This window comes from Petromyzon marinus, chromosome 18 (assembly GCF_048934315.1).
Source record: "Petromyzon marinus isolate PM22_M1 ecotype Great Lakes invasive population chromosome 18, UKy_Petmar_22M1.pri1.0, whole genome shotgun sequence".
In the NCBI taxonomy this organism is placed as follows: domain Eukaryota; kingdom Metazoa; phylum Chordata; class Hyperoartia; order Petromyzontiformes; family Petromyzontidae; genus Petromyzon; species Petromyzon marinus.
This window is the reverse complement of record NC_133684.1, coordinates 12,289,909-12,314,701: the sequence shown is the minus strand read 5'-3', so window position 1 is coordinate 12,314,701 and position 24,793 is coordinate 12,289,909. Positions and strand designations below refer to the sequence as shown.

General features: G+C 42.5%; 1 protein-coding gene across 3 annotated transcripts in view; it reads right to left on the bottom strand.

Moving 5' to 3' along the window:
* The window catches only part of CORIN (corin, serine peptidase), a 57,547-nt gene that overhangs the window by 29,858 nt on the left and 2,896 nt on the right, over positions 1–24,793 (bottom strand). For all 3 annotated transcript variants that reach the window (XM_076067892.1, XM_032956747.2, XM_076067893.1), the window contains exons 3-12: positions 22,873–23,832; positions 21,693–21,882; positions 17,301–17,503; positions 13,576–13,692; positions 12,568–12,675; positions 11,671–11,781; positions 11,096–11,212; positions 8,489–8,566; positions 7,010–7,241; positions 4,514–4,659 (exon numbers count right to left, since the gene is read on the bottom strand). In XM_076067892.1, coding sequence (XP_075924007.1) covers positions 4,514–4,659; positions 7,010–7,241; positions 8,489–8,566; positions 11,096–11,212; positions 11,671–11,781; positions 12,568–12,675; positions 13,576–13,692; positions 17,301–17,503; positions 21,693–21,882; positions 22,873–23,832 — 2,262 coding nt within the window. The remainder of the gene's footprint in view (positions 1–4,513; positions 4,660–7,009; positions 7,242–8,488; positions 8,567–11,095; positions 11,213–11,670; positions 11,782–12,567; positions 12,676–13,575; positions 13,693–17,300; positions 17,504–21,692; positions 21,883–22,872; positions 23,833–24,793) is intronic.

Here is a 24,793-nt window from a genome sequence, read left to right as displayed (position 1 = left end):
TCGTGACTACAGGAATCCATACTCTTTGGTTCTTTCGGTAAAGTCACGTAGGTATAAAATAAAAATAAATCACGACGTTTCGGGCGCAACACAAGCGTCCGTTATCAGGTGGGAAAGCATGGTCTGCTGCTGAGGCAGATTGTTTTAAAAGGTTTGAAATGGGTGTAGCCCAAGGGTCATAAAGAAGTGGGCGGGGCTAGTGATGTTAATGTGAGAGATTAGCATATAACTGTAAGATAGGAAAGCGGCCTCCGAGACGAGGATACGGAAGTGGCTATGTTAATGAGAGATTAGCATGCTGTTAATGTGAGAAATTCGAGGGCACGGAAGTGGCTTTGTTAATGTGAGAGATTAGCATGATGTTAATGTGAGAAATTCGCATGTACCTGTAGAAAAGGAGGGTGAGGATGAGATATCTAAGAGAGAGGCATAGGGAGAGACACACAGAGAGTCGGAAATAACAGCTGACATAGGCAGGTAGGATGGAAACATCAGTCAGTTAAGACTTTACCTGGTTAATAACGTCCTTCCAATGATTTCTAAGTTTGTACCCATCCTCTCGGTTGAAGTTGTGTCTGTGTTTATACATCTGGATGGCTTCATGAACAAATCTCTGAAGGTAGCCGGTAGGTTTGCATCTACGTCCTTCCTTGTAGAAGAGATACATAGATGACATGTTCGTCATCTGGCCACATGGCCTGCCAGCACTGAACCAATTTCTCAACCACGTCAATTCCATACACCCGTCTATCAAATTCACCATGGAAGTGGAAAAGGATGGCAAGCTACCATTCCTGGACGTTTTGATCGAGAAGAGACCTGATGGCTCGTTGGGACATTCGGTCTACAGGAAAGCCACCCACACAGATGCCTATTTAAAGCCTGACTCCCACCACCATCCAGCCCAGAAGAGTTCCCTCATCAAAACACTACATCATAGGGCCCGTTACATTTCCGACCAGCACCACCAGGCCAGTACACCAAGCCCTCAGGATGAACAGATACTCGGACCGTACAACCCGCAAAGCTGTCTCCCCAGCGATGCGGAGACAACCTTCTGAGGATCCAACCAAAACCATCACTTTACCGTACATAGCAGGGGTTACCAAAAATATTTCAAAAAATCTTAAACAAACACAAGATCCAGGTTCGTTTCAACACAGTACACAAAATCCGTGATTTAATCCCATCTGTACAGGATGTGATTCCTGACATGCAAATACCCTGGTGTCTACAAACTGAGTTGTGGTTGCGGCAGCAGTTACATTGGGGAAACAAAACGACATGTCTCGGACCGCGTTCGTGAACACAAGGCAGATCTGAAACACAGTAGGACCAATACCTCTGCTGTTGCCGATCATTGTTTTAATGCTGTGGGCTCACACGAAATTGATTTTTCCAAGCCATCCAGATATATAAACACAGACACAACTTCAACCGAGAGGATGGGTACAAACTGAGCAATCGTTGGAAGGACGTTATTAACTAGGTAAAGTCTTAACTGACTGATGTTTCCATCCTACCTGCCTATGTCAGCTGTTATTTCTGACTCTCTGTGTCTCTCTATCTATGCCTCTCTCTTAGATCTCTCATGCTCACCCTCCTTTTCTACAGGTACATGCTAATTTCTCACATTAACATCACTCGCCCCGGCCACTTCTTTATGACCCTTGGGCTACACCCATTCCACACCTCTTAAAAACAGTCTGCCTCAGCAGCAGACCATGTTTTCCCACCTGATGACGGACGCTTGTGTTGCGCCCGAAACGTCGTGATTTATTTTTATTTTATTTTATACCTACGTGACTTTACCGAAAGAACCAAAGAGTATAGTAAATATTGTTCATAGAGTACATGCAGTACGAATGAAAGACACAATAAAAATTAGACAGAATAAAGACAAGACACTCAATTAGACCATGAAAACAGTACAGATATGAAAGGCGTTAAAAATGAGACGGTACCGGTGAGACGGAGGAAAACTGTGAAACAAGACAGAATAATCAATTGTTGAATGGAGGAGACAGTTGAATCACCGCACGCGTAGTGTAGTATTTAGTTGGGGGTGCCGTTACTACAGCGAGAGGAAACCACAGCGAAGCTAATTCACTCGCGTCCACCCTCGGCTCCCATCACAATCAGAATCAGAATCTTTATTTAAGCTGGAGGAGGAATCAATCCGATGATCGACGAAGCTCTGTCATAGGGAACTTTTTTGCCAGGATCAAGTATGAAAAACATAATACATTTTACCCTTTCATGCAATAAAACAGGTGTTAAGATATCACAGGACAGTACAGATATGAAAGAATAAGAATACGTTATACCCATTCTGGCAATAAAACAGGTGTTAAGATGTTCAAACACCAAATAGATACCTTTTTGCAAGGAATAAAGTCTGCATGAACCACACAGTACTTGTGGTGAGCATGCATACAAACATGCTCTGATAAAATATGGCATTGTCTTAGTTTCACCAGTGTCAGACCAGAGAACGCCAAAAGGCGAACAGTACAAAGACAATGCCACTTTCAGGGCATTTACAGCGAGGGAAAAAAGTATTTGATCCCCTGCTGATTTTGTACGTTTGCCCACTGACAAAGAAATGATCAGTCTATAATTTTAATGGTAGGTTTATTTGAACAGTGAGAGACAGAATAACAAAAAAAATCCAGAAAAACGCATGTCGAAAATGTTATGAATTGATCTGCATTTTAATGAGGGAAATAAGTATTTGACCCCTCTGCAAAACATGACTTAGTACTTGGTGGCAAAACCCTTGTTGGCAATCACAGAGGTCAGACGTTTTTTTTGTAGTTGGCCACCAGGTTTGCACACATCTCAGGAGGGATTTTGTCCCACTCCTCTTTGCAGATCTTCTCCACGTCATTAAGGTTTCGTGGCTGACGTTTGGCAACTCGAACCTTCAGCTCCCTCCACATATTTTCTATGGGATTAAGGTCTGGAGACTGGCTAGGCCACTCCAGGACCTTAATGTGCTTCTTCTTGAGCCACTCCTTTGTTGCCTTGGCCGTGTGTTTTGGGTCATTGTCATGCTGGAATACCCATCCACGACCCATTTTCAATGCCCTGGCTAAGGGAAGGAGGTTATCACCCAATATTTGATGGTACATGGCCCCGTCCATCGTCCCTTTGATGCGGTGAAGTTGTCCTGTCCCCTTAGCAGAAAAACACCCCCAAAGAATAATGTATCCACCTCCATGTTTGACGGTGGGGATGGTGTTCTTGGGGTCATAGGCAGCATTCCTCCTCCTCCAAACACTGCGAGTTGAGTTGATGCCAAAGAGCTCCATTTTGGTCTCATCTGACCACAACACTTTCACCCAGTTGTCCTCTGAATCATTCAGATGTTCATTGGCAAACTTCAGACGGGCATGTATATGTGCTTTCTTGAGCAGGGGGACCTTGCGGGCGCTGCAGAATTTCAGTCCTTCACGGCGTAGTGTGTTACCAATTGTTTTCTTGGTGACTATGGTCCCAGCTGCCTTGAGATCATTGACAAGATCCTCCCGTGTAGTTCTGGGTTGATTCCTCACCGTTCTCATGATCATTGCAACTCCACGATGTGAGATCTTGCATGGAGCCCCAGGCCGAGGGAGATTGACAGTTCTTTTGTGTTTCTTCCATTTGCGAATAATCGCACCAACTGCTGTCACCTTCTCACCAAGCTGCTTGGCAATGGTCTTGTAGCCCATTCCAGCCTTATGTAGGTCTACAATCTTGTCCCTGACATCCTTGGAGAGCTCTTTGGTCTTGGCCATGGTGGAGAGTTTGGAATCTGATTGATTGATTGCTTCTGTGGACAGGTGTCTTTTATACAGGTAACAAGCTGAGATGAGGAGCACTCCCTATAAGAGTGTGCTCCTAAACTCAGCTCGTTACCTGTATAAAAGACACCTGGGAGCCAGAAATCTTTCTGATTGAGAGGGGGTCAAATACTTTTTTTCCCTCATTAAAAGGCAAATCAATTTATAACATTTTTGACATGCGTTTTTCCAGATTTTGTTGTTGTTATTATGTCTCTCACTGTTCAAATAAACCAAACCATTAAAATTATAGACTGATCATTTCTTTGTCAGTGGGCAAACGTACAAAATCAGCAGGGGATCAAATACTTTTTTTCCCCTCACTGTATAGCTCGGGGTGAGCAGCTCCAAAATGGGACCTTTCTTGTCAGTATTAAAGTATGAAAAAATAAGAATAAGTTTTACCCTTTCTGGCAATAAAACAGTTGTTAAGATGTTCAAACACCAAATAAAAACATTTTACAAGGAATCAGAAGGTTTCTATTTGGTTTGCATGTTCATCAGAAGTACGTGTGGTTAATGCGAACTCGATTCCTTGCAAACGGTTCATATTCGGTGTGTGAACGTCTTAACACCTCCTGTTTTATCGCCAGAAAGGGTACAACCTATTCTGATCTTAAAAGCTTTACGAAGCTTTTTTTCTCACAGACGTCCAGCAGCACGCACGGCGCCCCACCCCCTCTCACCGTCCGCGTTGCTGGCGTCCGGCAGGAGGCACGCGTCCGGCGGCCCCCACTGAGACAGACGCCCGCATTCGGCCTCAGGGGGCCAGCTCAAGCCGACGTTCAAGAGGTGCCTCTCGCAGCTGCCTCGCACCTCCTCGCACAGGGACCTACGCACAGAGAGGCCTCCGTCGTGAGACCGGCGCCCACATTAGTTTGTGGACACAAGTTGCATGTGTGTTACTGTATGTTGAACTTCTTTCGCACCGTACGTAGCCAACCGTGCAGGGGGGGGGGGGGACAACACATTAAAAGACAAAAATAAGTTCTAATGAAATTAGTTTTCAATCTAGATTTAAAAGTGCATCGCTCCAGTGGCTTCCTGATATCGGAAGAAAAAGGTTCGGTGCTTTACACACCAATATTGTTAATTGACGACAGAAGAGATTGGTGTCAGAAAGATGTGCACTACTTGAGCATATTGGCACTAGAAAGACGAAAGTGGAAACAATTACGAAATGTGTAGTGGACACCTACGGGCTATCTGCCCATGGATCGTGATGATGATAATCGTTAATTATACAGCAACTACTATTATTATTATGACCTCGTCACAGGTGACACGTGGCAAAGCACTTAACTCACAATCGGGAGGTTGTCTTTTTGAAACTTGGCCGTGATAGACTCAGACCATTATCTCTTCAGTGATAATTAACATGGGTCTAAATCAACAGCGGCTGTCCTATTGACTATTTCCTACCATAGTAATGTGATATTTCCACCACAGGCTGAGGGTCACCAATAAAGATGAGTATCAGCTCAAAGACCAGATTTCTGGTGCACCAATGTTCCTGGATGCTGTGTTATTGTGAAGGTTTTTTTTATTGGCCGCGTGTCAGGTATTTTTGACTGAGGGTGCTCGATTCTGTTTCTCATCAAAGTGTACACTCGCGTTGCTCATTCCCATGGTGCCTGAAACAGCTTAGCATGAGCGCCGCTGCTGCTTCCAGATCGTTCCTGCAGGAGCCATAACCAAACGTTCCGTCTGCTTCGCGGTGAACGCGATAATGATCCCCTGACATAATTTGTAAGAAAACGGTTCATATTTGGTGTTGGCGTCATTGTCAAACGTTGCCAAAATCGAACATTACCCGCAAATTACTCAATTGGGATTACACGTAGCAGCTATCATACCCCCACCCCACACCCCTTACTGGCAGACTAATGCCTCAGGTCACTCTTGCAAATGAGACTATGAGACTATCGTGGTCTCTTGAGGTCTCACGCTGGGTGAAACTAAATAAAATAAACCTCCCAGGCAGAGGTTGAGTCAACCCCAAAATGGGATTTTAAAGTCAGGATCTTCCGATTGTAAGTCAGGTGCTCTGCTTAAATGCCAGCTAGATAAACACATTTATAATCTGAATATCTTACATCATCATCCATGGGCAGATATCCCATCGGTGTCCACTGCACATTTTATAATTTATTTCCGCTTTCCTCTGTCTTGTGCCAATATGCTCAAGTAGTGCCACATCTTTCTGGCACCAATATCTTCTTATGTAGTCGTCAAACCATTCTCTATTGAGTCTTTCTCTCTTTCCAGTTCCTTACATTTTTCCCAACAACACACTTTTAATTCCCCTGTTGTCCATCCTAAATGTATGTCCAAGTAGTTCCAGTTTCCTTGTCATCATTGCCTGCATCAGGTATTCTTCTATGTGCAACCTTTTTCTTACTTATATTTTAGAGTCAAACATTAAATCGATGGAGCACCTGAATAAACAAGGCTTGGTGAGGGAAAGGATTGGTGGATCATGTACATCGGTAAAACTCTCAAATCTCCTGGTCTGCAAGTTTGCCAGGAAATAACAGTACAGCCAGTGAGCTCCTGACACATCCTTGCAGACTTTTCATAAGGACATCACAAATATGTTGCTTAATAGCATTTTCCATTTTGGACAAAAGCTATGCTATTAGTGTGAAAAGTACACGAGCTCAGAACCGTCAATTTTACGTCTGTAGCTCGCATATATTCTCGAATCCAAGTGTCCATCTATCGGTCTATGAGTGTAACTGCAAGCATAACCATTCGCACGCATGCATCTCTCAGCATTTTTCAGTTTTTGTTCCATTTTTTTACTCTAATGCCCATATTTACGATCCATATCAATGCAGATTGTACGCATTCATTAAACAATCATATACCCCCAAGGACAAATTGACATTGCAAAGCGTTAAAGGACCCATGCGCGTGGGTGACTTTTCTTCCTTGTTTTTTTTATCAGAACGTGACGTACAGTACATGTCCTCAAGAGACAGTGCATCGTCGCTACAAATTCTAATAAACTTTTAGCGCATTACTCACAAGTGACAGAGAGGCATTTAAGAAACACGTTGAAGGTCAACAGTTCCAAGGGATGCTACGTAGGTTTGATTCTAATTTTGGCCGAGGAACTCCCGTCTCTGATGCGGGGGAGCGGGGTGGGGGGTGGGGGGTGGAGGAGGGGAGTCACGGACCGGCAGGGAAGTATTTTGTGGCTGGAGTTGGGCTTGCATTTTGGCAGGAGCAGGGCGCAGCTGAGGAAGGTCATGTGCGGATGGCAGGCGGTGTGGGTTAGGGCCTGCAAAAGCTCGGCCTCCCAGCTGGCAGCAGCGGAGGCCTGCGTGCCGTGGCCCAGGGCGTTAGGGAAACCCGTGGCGTTATACGGCTGGTTCAGGCACCACTCCAGGGTGATTGGTTCGCACAGGTCTGAAAAATAAAATGAAACGGAAAAATGAGCGTGGCATGTAGGGGAGACGCTTGCCATGGTGAATTGCTGAGCACACCGGACTTGTGATATAAATACGTGCGGTGGGGTGAAGTGTGGGTACTCCCACCTCTTCCACGACGTCTGGCCAGTGTGGAAGAGTACACCAAGAATAACCTCTAAAGCAGTGTTCTTCATTGCAAGGCCCACGGGCCACTGCGGCCCCTGGTGGCCTTTAGTTCTGCCCTGACGTGCAACCGCCGACAATTCACAACATGTGAAAACAGCCCCCATCGTCATCGTGCTGTCAAACACCAATGGTTTCAAATGTGTGGTGACCCTCACACTGATGTCTTATTGGGGAAAGTGCCCCCCTCACTGCTCTAAGAGTAATTGCAGGGCTGCACCTTAACTTTTTAATAGCATGTATCATAGAATTATTGTCGACATGAATCAATAATGTTTTTCTTAGCCACCGAAAAAAGCTGTTATGGCTCACATAGGATCGAAATGGGCATGCCTCCATTTGAAATCAGTGGCTAATCTGCGTTCCACAGGGGTATGCACTAATTGCACATTGATGCCAGGCACATAGCTTTCAGGAGTACCACCCTATACACTGGAGCAGCAAATTTTTAGAAGATTAACATTTTTTGTTATGGGTTATCCTTGAACTTAAAACATGTTTACATTTTTGTTTACATTTTAATATTATTCTTTAGGTTTTTTTTTTTTACCAAATATCTCTTTACAAAACCAACTACCTATGGGGCAACGTTTTGTGTTTCAATGTCCACAGTATATTGAAGGCCGCATATTGTAAATGTTGTGGCTATAAATATGGACCCCAATCTGTTTACGTCCCTGTTTTTCTGCCCTGAAGGGCCATTTACCAAAACACTAGCCTGTGATATATAATTCATTTACATGAGTGTTTGTTCGTATGAACATAAAAAAGGAATTTGTACCGAGGACATTACGGAATAAGTAGTAAAGTCATCCCATTACTGTATATGCTTATGTACATACGCAGGAGCATGACCATTCAATGATCCAGATTAAAGCCCAGTTATGTAATAGCTTAGTGAAATAACTGAACTGCTGAATGAAATTCTGTCACAAGCAGGGCGGCTTATTGGTAATTAGAAGTTAATCTATAGGTGTAACAATTCCCACCTATGCAATTCCCACAATGCTACTCATCTGTCACAGATTGCCGTTTACGCGTGCACCGCATGAGGTCTCTTACTGCAGTCGAGCTCATCCCGCATGTCTGGGCAGTCTGGAATCCCGTCGCACAACCGGCTCTCGTGCGTGCAAGGTGACTCTGCAAAGCAAGAATACGTTCACAATCACGTGGATCCATTTTGTCGAGATACTGCTGATTAGAGGCCTTACTATGCCATGACCCGTACTGCACCACACTGATCAATGTGCAGTCCAGATATCACTGACTTTGGCAATGGCTGGGGAGTCAGTGTTGCCTGTTCATATTAGAGCAAGTGAACTACTGCAGCATTCCTCCTGTCAATAGAATATTAATCCGAGCAACTTGAGGACCCTTTGTGGACCTCCAATTAGCATGGTTGCGCGACGTACAACGCCAAAGAAGTTCAACATACATAAGTACAATCCATTGTTGAATGATAGCCTCACCATGCCATGTCAATAATGGTGGCTGTTTTACCATACAATAAACATTCTTAACATGTTTCTTCTCTCCTGGTATTGAGAAGGCAGTAGGGAGGTGTTCATATTCTTGGTTCTTTCGGTAAAGTTACGTTGAAGGGAAACAATACAATAATAAAATATATATAAAACAATAAAATTATCACGACGTTTCGACTGCAACACAAGCAGTCATCATCAGGTGTGAAAACCAACGGCAAGAACATTTGAAAGAAGTGGCGGTTTGTATTTATTTATTTTTGAACGTTAGCACCACGGATAGCGATTTGACAGTTTGTTTAGATGGACGAGTCCATCTATGTTCGGAAAAGAGGAGGGGGGGAGACGAAAAATTAATGTATGCTGTCTGAAAGCCACCGTAAGCGTGAACAATCAATTAAGACCCGAAATGGTTTATCAAATACTTCCAATGATTGCTAAGCCAGAATCCATCTTCTCGGTTGAAATTGTCTCTGTGTTTGTATATGTGGATAGTCTCATGAACGAATCTCTCATGGTAGCCAGATGGCTTGCAAAGAACCTCTGTCTTGGAGAAGTCAATGTCATGTGAGCCTACTGAATTATAACAGTGATCTGCCACGGCCGAGGTGTTGGTCCTACCGTGTTTAAGGTCTGCTTTGTGTTCACGAATGCGGTCCGAGACATGTCGTTTGGTTTCTCCAATGTAACTACTACCACAGAGGCAACTTAGTTTGTAGACACCAGGGTACTGTATGTCCGGAATCACATCTTTTACAGACGGAACCAGATCACGGATTTGATGTAAGTTACCTCTATGGTAGTAGTTACATTGGAGAAACCAAACGACATGTCTCGGACCGCATTCGTGAACACAAAGCAGACCTTAAACACGGTAGGACCAACACCTCGGCCGTGGCAGATCTCTGTTATAATTCAGTAGGCTCACATGACATTGACTTCTCCAAGACAGAGGTTCTTTGCAAGCCATCTGGCTACCATGAGAGATTCGTTCATGAGGCTATCCACATATACAAACACAGAGACAATTTCAACTGAGAATATGGATTCTGGCTTATCAATCATTTGGAAGGATTTGATAAACAATTTCAGGTCTTAATTGATTGTTCACGCTTACGGTGGCTTTCAGACAGCATACATTAATTTTTCGTCTCCCCCCTCCTCTTTTCCGAACATAGATGGACTCGTCCATCTAAACAAACTGTCAAATTGCTATCCGTGGCGCTAACGAAAAAAAATAAATAAATAAATAGATGCGAAACCGCCACTTCTTTCAGATGTTTCTTGCCGTTGGTTTTCACACCTGATGATGGCTGCTTGTGTTACAGTCAAAACGTCGTGAGAATTTTATTGTTTTATATATATTTTATTGTTTCCCTTCAACGTGACTTTACCGAAAGAACCAATAATATGAATCACTGCAGTCACGAAAGCCTTAAATCAAAATGTAGGGAGGTGTTGTTTAATTGAACCATGTTTACAAGATTCAGGATGAATTACCATAAAACTGGCATACACTTTTTTTCCAGTCTCGACCATTCCTTTCAGAATAATATCGTATAACATGTCGAAAATTCCCACCGACCTAATGTCAGGTTTATTTTGAATCCTCAACCGTGAGTGTATATTGAGTGCACATCTATTTAAAAGACAAAGTTTTATGCATATGCAAATGAGCATCAGGTGATCCTCATCTGCATAGGTGGTCCTAAGCCTGTGGTGGACATTTCACATTCCCGTGAAGCAGAGACCACCATCTCCACAGAACCACCGCTGCTGTAGCTACATTCAAGCAAACTTACCTCTGCTTTCAAACGGGCAATGGGAAGATACCCATCTCATCTTCATTTCCCACATGGGTGGGGTTATTATTTCGTCTCTGGAGAAATCGTGGCACGAGGCAACCCCTGAACAGGATTTAAACCCGCATCCTGCCAATTCAGCGCCAATTGCTCTGCCACAGTGTCATGGTTGGCTACGTATGGTGCGAAGAAAGTTCAACATACATCCCCAACTGGATGAACTCAAATCAAAGTCTTTAACCAAGGGAACTGATATATGTATGTTTGTTGAAATTATTTCACACCATACGTAGCCAACCGTGCTAATCGGAAGTGCAGCACCTACCCCTATATTTGCACGACTGAGGACACATTTGTGTAGGTAAGCAAAAGAACCGGAGGCTCACCTGGACCACAACCTTCCTCATCGCGCCCATCCTCACAGTCCCTCTCTCCATCACACAGGTACGAGGGAGGGATGCACAACCCGCCATCACACTCCTGCATGCCATGGCTCTTGCACGCTGCACAGGTGTCATCATCATCTTTGGTTAGAAATGTCTCTCATTGGTTTAGTATAACTGGTAGAATTCAATGTTTATATGAAAAAGATAGTAACATTTTTTTAATTTAATTTCAGATGTAAGCTTGTTCAGTGTATGACAGGTATTTTACCTTCCTCCAGTTTAACAAATACCATTGCATCACCGCACCACAGTCCACCGAATGCTTATCAACGTCCATTCAAATGAACTCTGATGAGTGGTAACTTATGAACTTGCACTGTGGCGGTAAATGAGGACTGGTGTTTTGGCAGCCCTCCATTAGCCATTAGAAATCGTACAATAGCTCAGCCCACACACATTATAGTCATGTTGAAAGCTCAATAACAGAATTCTCCACAGCTCAATAAAACATGGGCTAAATTTGAGGAATCGTTTGATCCGAGACAGTGGTGCATGGTAACGAGAGAGAAACCCACTGCAGTTCAGCTCATCGGATCTGTCGGAGCAGTCGGCGTCACCATCGCACACCCAGGCACGGCTCACGCACACTCCGTCTCCGCAGCGGAACCACACCGCGTTGTCGCAATCTAAGGATGTGCACGGAGGTGAGGGAAGCGCACAGCAGCAACGTCGGTCTCGGGCCCATGTAAGGCTTTCGTGAGGGAACTGTAGCCAACATAAACGTTGTCCTTGTCCGCATCGCATACCAAACAACGACATTATTTCTTAAAGGGTGGGATTTTTGCCCAAGGATTCGATACATTGTAAGATAAATACATTGGGCTACATATGTCCCATATGACATAATATATACCACAGTGTCACGACTATTTCCACAGGTTGTAAAACAGTCAACAGAGCATTTAAATGTGTAATTTTGAAGAAACATTTACACACATTTCCCCGAATTGCAAAGACTAGTGAAGACAAAAGAAGTCATTATGATCTGACACCCCAAGATCAAGGGCTGGCGTATGCAGTATTACAGGCCCAACAGGATGCTTGATTCACTGTGAGGAGACCACAACATTCACAGTGATCGTTGCAAACAACGGGATCGTTGCAAACAACGTGGTGAAGAAAATAATGTGAGGGCGTTATGAAAGTGGCTTCTTATGCTGAACACGTACACACTTGGTGATAACAAAAGTGTAGCCCTGCAACAGGGGCAAGACCTCTTAAAGCGAATGTCCCTCAAGAGGCGGTCGACTTAAGAGGTAGAACTGAGGTCATGGGTCCCAAATGGCTTCTTGGAATGCACGGTGGTGCACGTCCAGCAAATATCGTGCATTACTGACCCTTGGGTGTTGGCCTGAAAACATCCCGCCCTCCCCCCACTGCCTCCCGCATCAGCTATCGGCTATTGTGCTCACGGCAGGCAGCCTCGTCGCTGAGGTCCCCACAATCGTTGAAGCCATCGCAGCGCTGGGAGAGTGCGACGCATCGTCCCGTGCCACAGCGGAATTCTCCGGCTCCGCATGCTGCAGCCCCCGGTTCACCACCGGCGCACAGCGCGAGCCACGGACATGCACACCGCATGCAAACAGCGGTTAGCAATGCATCCGTCCGTCGATTACATTCATTCGCAACCAGATGAAAGGCCATTGAAACAAAGGTCACGTTTGTAACGTGGGCCTTGAGGACAAATGCAATAAGTGTTTACAAATAACATATGTATACGCCAAACTTGTAGTGGTGTTTATGTCAGGAAGGTAACATGCTGAAATCTTGACTTAAAGCTTTCGTGACTGCAGGAATTCATATTATTTGAGTCTTTCGGTAAAGTCACGTAGATAGGTTCAAAGAAAATAACAAAAAAAACTACGACGTTTCGATCGCAACACAAGCGGTCGCGTTGCGATCGAAACATCGTAGTTTTTTGTTATTTTTGTGATTTCCTTTTAACCTATCTTTGTGACTTTACCGAAAGACCATGCTGAAATGTCTGAGAAATATCATCTTTAAGACGACGAAAATTTGAGCAAGAGCTGAAAAATTCTGCCGAGACAGAAAGAGGAACAGATAAACCGAAGGAACCAATGAAAATTATGTACATCCCATTGACGCCTAAGCAAAGTAGGTATTGCCTAAGGGCACATACTTTTATGGGACAAGGCTGGTAATGGGATGGCAACAAAAACAGGAAATGCACCAAAGAAGGATAAAATCATGTGGAGGAGTGAGATAATGTGTGGCACCACAGGTCCACAGAGATAACTAAGATATGGTGGGGGGGATCTTAATCCAGTATTGGTTGATTCGTGGCTGGTGATGAACATGACGACCTGAAATTTTACATATATTTTGTTATATTTCCACTTTTTATCATAATGCATTGTTCCACAAATATTAGGCATGTGTGTCTCCACTGTGTTGCTCACAACAGAGCTTCTCATCACTCCAGTCACCACAGTCGTTGTAGCCGTTGCAGACCAGCTTCTTGGAGATGCAGAGCCTTGAACTGCACCAGAAGCCCCCCTGTGCAAGGCACGGACCCACTGCCCCATACACAACACCACAATGGCACCGGGTAAATGTTAACTATTTGGAGAGTGGAAGATGAGTCTTACATTAACGTAACATCACTAATACTGCACCACAAATATGATCGATTTGTGTTCAGAACATAATCCGCAAACATTTTTTCTAAAATAAATTTCAATTGTAATGTATATTTGTTGTTCTTTGTTAACCTTTAAATAAAACATACCTTCATTTAAATATGAAAAAAAATGTTTTAGAGTAAAATATATCTGTGGGATTGTCATTCTCCCTGTAAGTCTGTGTGACCCATCACTGCAACACGCAATTCAGCAGTCGAAGATAAAGAATGTGGCAAATCTTTCAGGTACGGAGCTGTCACTGCAGAGTGTATCAATTTTATGGGAACAAAAATACGGTATTTACAATCACGGGCTTCAAATAATAGTAGCGTCATCAGCAAAGACACTGGTACTATAGATAGCTGTACGCAATTTGCACATCCCGCAGGGAAGCACCACTTTGGTGGTGGGTCACAGTGTCCCTGTGTTTTCTTTGCGGTCTGGTAACACTTTGAGCTCTTCAAGACATCAATTTAAAGTCAATTTCTTGTTTTACGTTTAGTTATTTGTGCCCAACAATGATTCAAGACACACCAGAAATTGAGGCGCTTGTTTAGTTTGTTGTCCTTCCTCCGCACCCCCGATTAGCTCGTACAGTGCGAAAGAAGTTCAACATACACACAGGTGGTTTTAAACATTAGCACACTTAATTGATCTTGCAGTCCAGTTTCTTGAGATAATTTTTTCAAGATTTGCCACAAACTGAATTGGTGAAGGCCTGCAGTTGTGAATTCATTGCATACTCACAACTTAAATCTGAGTATTCCCATTTGTGCAATGTGAGGTATGAGTGATGCTGAATTAGTCTAGCTTACTTAACACCAGTTTGCCATTGGGGAAAAGTCTGCAATCTGTACTTGAGAAACTTGAGAATATGATGATTGAAACTAAGAATCCCTTGTGATGGTTGCCTGCATTTCCTGGACTAGAAGGAAGAATGGGTTAGTTAATATGACAGCTTTATACGGTGTTGCATATAAGAATTAAAAAGTAGAGGACAGTTGTTTTGGAATGAAGATGCTCTGTAAAATATTTGGCAATCGGTTAACATTGCCATGAGCAGACTGACCAAAGGAGATAAACAGGTAGCAAATCTATAACTAAAAAAAAATCGATTTAAAGCTTTCGTGACTGCAGGGATTCATATTCTTGGTTCTTTCGGTAAAGTCATGTAGAAGGGAAATAATAAAATAATACAAATAAAAATTTAAATTCTCACTACGTTTCGATTGCAACACAAGCAATCGAATTTTATTTAATTGTTTTATTTGTATTATTTTATTATTTCCCTTCTACGTGACTTTACCGAAAGAACCAAGAATATAAATAAACAAGCTATTTTTCTACCATTGCGATATCAAAATTACTTTGTGATACACTGTCTTAAATGGAAATATTTATTTAACTGTAATTACATGAACATGTTCATGAACTGGAAATAAGTTGTTGAATATATGTTACAATGCTGCAGCTGAATGTATACAAAATGTGCGTGTAATTCGTGTTTTTCCTGTAAGTGAACGGATGAGGCTGTTATTGTGGTGACATTGAACCAAGCTTCATGAATCTGATATATAGCAGAGTTAAAATATAGGCATTTGCTTATTTTTTATGTTAGTAATATCTTGTTTCACAGAGGCCTGGATGTGACAGTCACATCTGGTTATGATCTTTCTGGATCAATAGCAAATGCTGTGAATTAAATGACTAAATTCATCACTTGCATCCCCTCAGAGTGAGCAATCCACTAGATCATAGCAGTAATATGAGCACTTTCTATTTCCATAGTAAGCATCGAATTTCAGATGGCGACGGGGCATTTAATCCCGGCTGGAGGCAAACCATGTGTGTTTGACAGTGGAAAAATCCTTTGGTCGTCAACTCAGTGTGCTATGTGCACTTCGGTTAAATCTAGCGAAGCGTTAACCACTGTGCAAACACACTTTTCCAAAACCCAAAATACTCTTTCGCTGATTTGCCTCGCCACTTTGAACCTACGTTTCCTCGCAACATTACCCTCGTCCTGATTCTCGCCGATCGACGGATTAGCGATCGACGGATTAAGGCAGGCATGAGCCGGTGCCTGGCAGCGCCAAGGTGGCATGCGTGTGGCTTGGCAAATTTCACAGTGAAATGCTTTGGCTTGAATACCCCTCGCACTCAAGTGGTAACTTGAATACGACTGGATCTCACTGTTATCTGCCATTCAACACCTTGTCTTTGAACGAATGCCATGATGATAATAGCCACGTTTTGCCTCATTTACTTTGATTTTTTTACACGCCATTTTATTTGTAACTAGAGGGTAAAGTCGATGCTGCAGTATTTAATAGGTCAATTAAAATTATCATCCTTACAATTACAGCTGTGAGAGTATTCTGCTAGTACCATGTGGCCCAGTATGGAAGGTATTTTATAAGATCTCTTCAAATTAAGCTGCAATTCATGCCAGTCAATGCAGCACATTTTAGAAAATAAATTCCTGACTCTACAAGGGAGTCGGGAAATTAATAGAACAGCTGACAAAGCATTGCTTAACACCCTTATGGCATTTTTTCCGTGAGGAAAATTACAAAAAAACTGCTCCACTTTGCCAGTGCATCAGCTACTATAAGGAGCTATATTTGGAGGTCTGCTGACGTCAGCCGCAATTAGGGACTAGCACCTGTCTACTCTGTCCACAGACATCCTTGTAATGACGTACACTTCAATTCACACGCTTCTCCCAGGGGAAACTATACATTAACCCAGGGCTGTAAACAAATGAGCAAAATTTCCACACATCACAGTATTAGAAAAGATATTTTTTCCAAAACCGGGGGAGGGGTGCGAATGTCAACATGTTTTCATTAGTGTGTTATTCCCACGACACTGATTGCAGGCTAGGGTGCTCTGTATGACATATCGAATGTGGCCACACCAGTCATATGAAACATCTGTGGTGTCAAACAAACCTTTCAAAGGCATTCTGTTGCTGGTGAGGGTCGTACCCAAGTTATGCTCATTGTCTCTTTTTTTTCTGCAAGTTATCTTAACATAAAATTAAGATTTATAATTTACAGACCTTTGTCATTCCATTGGTGGATGAGGGGCTGCCCATGCCGTGTAAGTCATGGTGGAGTATTTGGCCATGCTTCTTTCTTGGTCATACTTATTCGGAAGCCACTGGAGCTATGCACTTTTAAATGTACATTGAAAACCAAACAAAATTTGAACTGATTTTTTTTTAGTTTGTAGTCCTTCCCCGCACCTCAGATTAGCAGAGTTAGTTGCTTACTGTGCAAAAGAAGTTCAACATACATACTTCACTTTGCTGGCCAGCGCGAGTTGGGTAGCAATAGATGCGCATGTGACTGATTTAATATCAAAATTAGCTTTCATTCTCACACGATAATTTCTGGACCTATCAACTAACAAAATAGTTTTTGTTTTTAATAAAGCATGAGCAAAGTCCAGGCAAACGAGTTTCTGCGAGGACAGCATCAGCAACAATGCCCGTATACCTTCCTCGCTGGCTTCTTGAGGGGCAGCCAAGCAGGCGTTGTGCTCATCAGCTGCGCCATCAGCTGCGCCAGCAACGGAGCTGTCATTGTGAAAGTGGTAGCAGCTGAGGAACTCTGGCCACCCGAGCCCAACTTGAGTGAAGGCCCTCTCGCAGCTGGAGCGGGCGGCGTCACAGTAGGACATGCAGGGCAGAACCGGCAGGCTTGGGGTGGCGCGGGTGGAGAGTAGCACAAAGCAAGGCCGAGTCAAAGTGTCTCCCAGCTCTTTACACTTTTTCAACTTAAATTTTTATTTTATTTTACCAGGTAAGGCCCACTGAGCGATATATAACTCTTTTTCAGAAGCGACCTGGCCACACGTGATAGTTCCACGAAGTGGCTTATCGGGTGGAAATGTATAGCAGCCAAATGCTCTAAACGCGTGATGCTGATTCTAAATGTGGAGGGGGTAAAAACGTGCATTGCAGCGACGCCCATCTCAGTTGGCAAGCACTCAGCCAGCAGTGGAAGAAAACGCAATAGAATTGGTGATAAATTCGTAAGAAGTAAAATGATCAAATGTAAATCTTACCCATTGTGCAGGGAAAATCTTAGGAGTGATTGACAAAAAAAACTGTTGATTAGAATTTTTTTGAAAAAAAAACCGAATATGGTATTCCTGTGTTGTTATTCATGTATTTCGATAACAGTTACATTTATGTGTATATAAAGCATAAGTACTGTTTTACCCATTCCGTGCCATATTATTTTTTGTATATATAGATGTGTTAGCCAACATTTAAATCACGTAAACATTTTAATACGTTCAACTTCAAATATGTCACTTTTAGGGCATCAAGTTTGAATCCATTGAGTTACAATGTTCTATGTTGCATTTAGCTATTAAACATATCACACTTAGTCAGTTTTATCGCCATTTAATTTATGACAGCTGCTGTAAAGAATTATCTTCTGATATTGGCTTCTATTGTCTCCCTCCCTGAATTGCACTATACTGGCCGCTGTAAAAGTTACAACTTTTAGTGCCGTGTTCCTTGATACTAAAACAAGACATTACTAATATTTACACTCTTAGGTTATGTCGGTAAAGTCACGTAGATAGGAAAATAAATAATAGATCACGACGTTTCGATCGCAACAACAAGCGATCGTCCTCAGGTGAAAGAGAGAAACATGCCTCAGTGACGAGGCATTATATAGAGGGGGGAGGGGGGAGGGGAGGCTGCAAAGGGGCAAGAGGGTGGGGATACAATTCAAAGAGGGCTTGGGTTAAAGAGAGAAAAGAAATGTGACAAGGAAGCTTAGATATCAAACTTAACAAAATGTAGAAATGTAATGCAACTCAGAGAGTCGGCTAACACAGCAGTTAACACTTTACCTGGTTGATCAACGTCCTTACAAAGATTATTAAATTTTGCATCCAGCTTCTCGGTTGAAGTAATGTCTGAGTTGTGTGGAAAACCTCCCCGTAGAGGCGGTTTAATCTTGATTAGAAGCTCTCGTGACTGCAGGATTTCATACTCTTAGGTTATTTCGGTAAGTCACGTAGATTAAATAAATAAATAATACCCACGACGTTTCGATCGCAACAACAAGCAATCGTCCTCAGGTGAAAGAGAGAAACATGCCCCTTTGCGGCCTCCCCTCCCCCCCTCTATATAATGCCTTGTCACAGAGGCCTCCCCCCCCTCTCCCTCCCCTCTATATAATGCCTTGTCACAGAGGCCTCCCCCCCCTCTCCCCCCCTCTATATAATGCCTCGTCACTGAGGCATGTTTCTCTCTTTCACCTGAGGACGATCGCTTGTTGTTGCGATCGAAACGTTGTGAGCTTCTATTGATATATTTATTTATTTATTTCTATCTACATGACTTTACCGATATAACCTAAGAGTATGAAATCCTGCAGTCACGAAAGCTTCTAATCAAGATGATTAATATTTATCTCGGACTGCAAATAATCATTTCGTTCATGAAGAATGTATATGAAATTAATTCAACGTGATCCCCTTATGGTTCAGATTTCAAACTCTGCTTGGCACCATAAAGATAAATGGTAAGACTCCAAGCATGGTTTAATATTTACTATCGCCGATTTATTAAGTCTCAGTTCAAATAACTCGCAATGCAAATGTTATAACCTGCATCTACAAAGTTGTACATTTATCCCAATAACCTTTAATTCATCGCAGGCCTTGGCTTTCTACATTTCTATTTCAATTTAACCAAGGTTAACCGTGGCACAATATTCTATTAATAATGACAAGCAAGGCTTTGTCCATGGGGAAATGACTGTTGGCACCCCATGCACCATGGGGAAGCCATGACCAGCGGTATCCTTCAGCCCAATCCAAAAGCGTGCAACTCAATTAAGCAATTCCCACAACAAGCCCCTTCCCCGCGTATGCTAATGAAATGTATCAGCCAGTCCCTACGCATGCCACTGCAGCACACAAGGCTGAATGCAGTTCTTCACACTGAGACTTCTCATGTCCGTGTCTGTTGAGAGTTGGAGGACATCTCACGCCGACTGTGCCCAAACGCAGACCGAATATTACGTGAACATGCCTTTTAAAAACAACTTTTTGCCATCATTCAAATCGCAATTTTGGTCAACATCCCACCCTCTTGTTGGAGGAAAGATGGCCATGTTTGTAGAAGATTGCCTTCACCACTTTTGGCGTGAAAAGCATGGATGTGAACATCATGGATCAGTCCAAAACAAAACGTGTCTTGATCAAATTTTGATTTAAAGCTTTCGTGACTGCAGTGATTCATATTATTGGTTCTTTCGGTAAAGTCACGTTGAAGGGAAACAATAAAATAACAAAATATATATAAAACAATAAAATTCTCACGACGTTTCGACTGTAACACAAACAGTCATCATCAGGTGTGAAAACCAACGGCAAGAAACATTTGAAAGAAGTGGCGGTTAGTATTTATTTATATATTTTTAAACGTTAGCACCACGGATAGCGATTTGACAGTTTGTTTAGAAGGACGAGTCCATCTATGTTCGGAAAAGAGGAGGGGGGAGACGAAAAATTAATGTATGCTGTCTGAAAGCCAAATGTTTCTAGCCGTTGGTATATATTCTTCGACCACATCAATTCCATACACCCAGCCATCAGATTTACCATGGAAGTCGAAAAAGATGGCAAGCTACCTTTTTTGGATGTCCTAATAAAAAAGAGACCTGATGGTTCAATGAGCCACTCTGTCTACAGGAAAGCTACCCATACGGATGCTTATCTGAAACCGGATTCCCACCACCATCCATCACAGAAGAATTATCTCATCAAGACTCTGTACCATAGAGCCCAATGCATATCCGACCAGGAGCACATAGGCAGTGAACTCAAGCACATACACCAAGCTCTTAAGGCTAATGGTTACTCCGACTATACAATCCGCAAAGCTATCACTCAAACCATGAAGGACCCTCTTGAGGAGCCTTTCAAAACCATCACTTTACCCTACATTGCGGGGATCACAATAAAGATCTCCAAAATCTTGAATAAACACAAGATCCAGGTCCGTTTCAACACATTACATAAAATCCGTGATATGGTTCCATCTGTAAAAGATGTGATTCCGGACATACAGTACCCCGGTGTCTACAAACTAAGTTGCCTATGTGGTAGTAGTTACATTGGAGAAACCAAACGCCATGTCTCGGACCGCATTCGTGAACACAAAGCTGACCTTAAACACGGTAGCACCAACACCTCGGCCATGGCAGATTATTGTTATAATTCAGTAGGCTCACATGACATTGACTTTTCCAAGACAGAGGCTCTTTGTAAGCCATCTGGCTACCATGAGAGATTCGTTCATGAGGCTATCCACATATACAAGCACAGAGACAATTTCAACCGAGAAGATGGATTCTGGCTTAGCAATCATTGTAAGGATTTTATAAACCATTTCAGGTCTTAATTGATTGTTCACGCTTACGGTGGCTTTCAGACAGCATACTTTTCGTCTCCCCCCTCCTCTTTTCAGAACATAGATGGACTCGTCCTTCTAAATAAACTGCCAAATCGCTGCGGTTTTTTTTATAAATAAATACACTGTTTAAAAATAAATTAATGCAAACCGACACTTCTTTCAAACGTTTCTTTCCGTTGTTTTTTTCACACCTGTTGACGACCGTTTGTGTTATGGTCGAAACGTCGTGATAATTTGTATTGTTTTATATATGTTATTATTTTATTGTTTCCCTTCAACGTGACTTTACTGAAAGAGCTCAGAATATGGAAAAGCAAACTTAAAAAGATAATCAACCCATTACCCTTGAAAAACGTGGTTTATTGATTGGGGTGGAGGGGGGGGGGGTGCTGACCAGTATCAGCGGCTTTGTCGACGTGCTTTGCAATGCGAACTCTACCTTTGAGGCAAACACTGTGGATGCACCACTGCGCAGCCGAAAGACAGCATGTGGCGGTAGCATCCCAGCTGCTGCAGATCCTGGAAGAAGGTGATGAGGAGCCTGAGGTCGACGGGAGGCAGGGCTGCCATGATGGTTTCCGCGTAGGGAAGCATCCCACACTCGCTTGATGTGATTGGAGTGCACACAACTGGATGTACAGGGTTGGGAGAGTGGGTGAATTTAAAATAATGCATCGCACTCTTATTCTGTTGTGCATTTGCAAGAGACATATCTGAAAGATTATCTCAATGTGTTCAAATTGACATTGAAAAAAATACTTAGATTTTTTATATACAGTATTTTAATTGTTCTGCCTCACAAAATGCCAAATTAGCATCTCATTTTTGTGATGCAACATTAGAGGATTACATGAATCCTCAAAAACAGAAATTTAGTTAACAAGTCTGCAGGTGTTTAAGCTGATACACAATCGAGTACCATGTTTCTTTTCAGATACAACATCTAAAAGTGAACCAGGTGGCTCAGATCACAGAGCCAGTATCACTTATGGAACGTGTTTAAACCGGGTTTTCTCGTGTAGTGAGTCGATGGTTTAAGCCCGGTCACAAAAATTACTGCACGTACATTTTTTTAAATATATAAATTAGTTTTTTTTTACTTAATTTTCCGAATTTCCATCTCTGAGAAAGATGTTAAAACACAGGTTTGACTGTCGTGCAACACGCTCATCGCATAGTGTATGGGAAAGTGCAATCCCGATTTTTGTAAAGCGATAAAATCCCTCTACATTAAGACATTTCTGGGAGAAGTGCTGCAAAAAAAGAAATGTCTTCCACAGCCATTCCCAAACACACCGGAGTGCACGGCCCTGTGACATTTCTGAATGCGTCACCTCGTGACACAATGCCATAAGCACTAAGCGAATGGATTGAGGAGGGTGGGAAAGGTGCAACATTGAAAAGTCTTCACCCTGGCTTCTTAAGATTGGGGGCTAAATCAGGCTGCTGTGCAAATTATTTTTTTTCAACTTTGCTGGGGTATTGTGGTTTAAATTCAACGATGCTTTGTGGAATTACACCTGAGTATGTGTTACGTAGCATTCACTAGTTTTTTTGTATTACAGTATGTGGTTTGTAAAATTGTACTAAAACAAATGCACCATGACAATAACATTCACCTTGATAACTCTTTATGAAAAAGGGCTTTTCCGTTAGCAGAGATGCAATTATCTCTGGAATAGAAGGAAATGCGGTGGTCCATGCATTTGTCGATGTTGGGGCCACACTTGGCCTCACATGATCCACGTCTTCATCTAGAGCCTCTAAAGTCTGGGGCCAAGGGTTCATGGCAGGGGTGCTCTCTCGGTTCCGAGCATCCAGCAAAGGTGGGAAATGCTTGACAGGCATTGATGTTGAGCTGTCAAATATTTCATTAAGACCTGAAACATCGTTTACGTGACTTGATCCTTCAGTTTCCACGACGTGAGATTTTTTAAGATTCATAAAGTCAGGCACAAAAGGCACCGCCACGTTTTGTCTCGTTATGCTGTCAAAGTCTCTTATTTCTTGGGTCTCACCATCAGGAATGTCTTCAGTCTCATCGTGAGCGTCTCCTAAATTTTGGCGCATATGATAAGAGTCGTCTTCACCGAATTGTGTCTCACTTAAAACGTAGTCACTAAGATCTATTTCCCCACTATATCCAAAGAGTTCATCGCTGTATGGAGCATGAATTTCATTTGAACCTTCGAATAAAACATCGCTCATTTCTCCAGAATAAGTCTCCTGCGAAGAACCTGAACCATCTACATCGGCGTTTTGAGCTAACAAGAGTTCTGAATCTCCTGTGGAATGTAATGTTGCTATTGCAGTTTCTCTCGACATTAAAAATGTGTCGGAGGTCCTGTTAGGGACAATGGGAAGATTGAGACCGTCTCCAGAATGAAAGTCAACACCATCGTCTGCTCTGCCATCTTCCAGTCCTGACTCTCCTTCACCACTCCAATCCGACTCATTGTCCTGAGTTTCCAAACCACCGTTAAGTGGAGGGGCGATCCAAGAGTCCTGTCCTTGCTCCGTATCACCGTTTGCGCTTGTGATACTGAAACCATATTTAAGAAAATCTTCATCCAGCAGACCTGGGTGGAGAAATACGAGTTATGCAAATTCAATTTTCAAACACACTGTTTTAGCCAATGCGCTGTTATATAACTGATAATCTGGTTCGAATTTTTGCTACACACTTGGACAATCTGTTGTTCCACGTAGTTGTAGCTACATTGCATAGCACACCTAATGCCTCCATTACAATCACTAATTTACAACAGTCAGATCCCAGGAGTTTATTTTTGCCAAAATTAAACTTAATTACAGAAAAAATTATACCTCTGAATACCAAATTTATTTTGAAATGGGTCTATTAAAAGACACGTGACCTGTATAGATCCCTTCTCTGTACTAATCACCAGTGGGCAAAGGGGTGCTGGTCAGCAAAATATATCTGACACAAGACATGAGTGAAACATACGTACTCGTGTATGTATTTCCACAGCCCCTGTCAACAAACATGTTTTCCAAAGAAAGTGATGGGGGCAAAGCTCCTGCAGTATTGACTAGTTACAAGGCCAATTGCGTTAATTAGCCAAAGAGCAATGCTATAATTGACACGCTACACAACATTCATGGCATATCAATCCACCACTGTTTCCCTTCTTAATTGTCATTTAACGTGTAATCAGAGCATAGAGTATGATATCACAAGCACTACGTTTTTTGTACATATATAAACTGTTCCAGTCTTCTGCTCGCAAGCTGAGGCTGACTGGAATACCTTATAAATACACAAACACAAGATGGGAGAAATGTTTTATATATATATACATTTTAGATCGTGACTCTAATAATATGAATGATGGCAATTTGTATTCTCCGATGACACTTTCTCTGACTCTGACCCGAAGCCATCATCAACGTACATTTCCTGCAGCCTTGAAGATAAAATATGCAGATGTAGCTACTCCAACATGTGGGGTGTTCCCTTATTGCTTTTATGCTGTGCTTCTAAAATTATAAGTTACTTAACTAAGTTGAAAAAAAAAA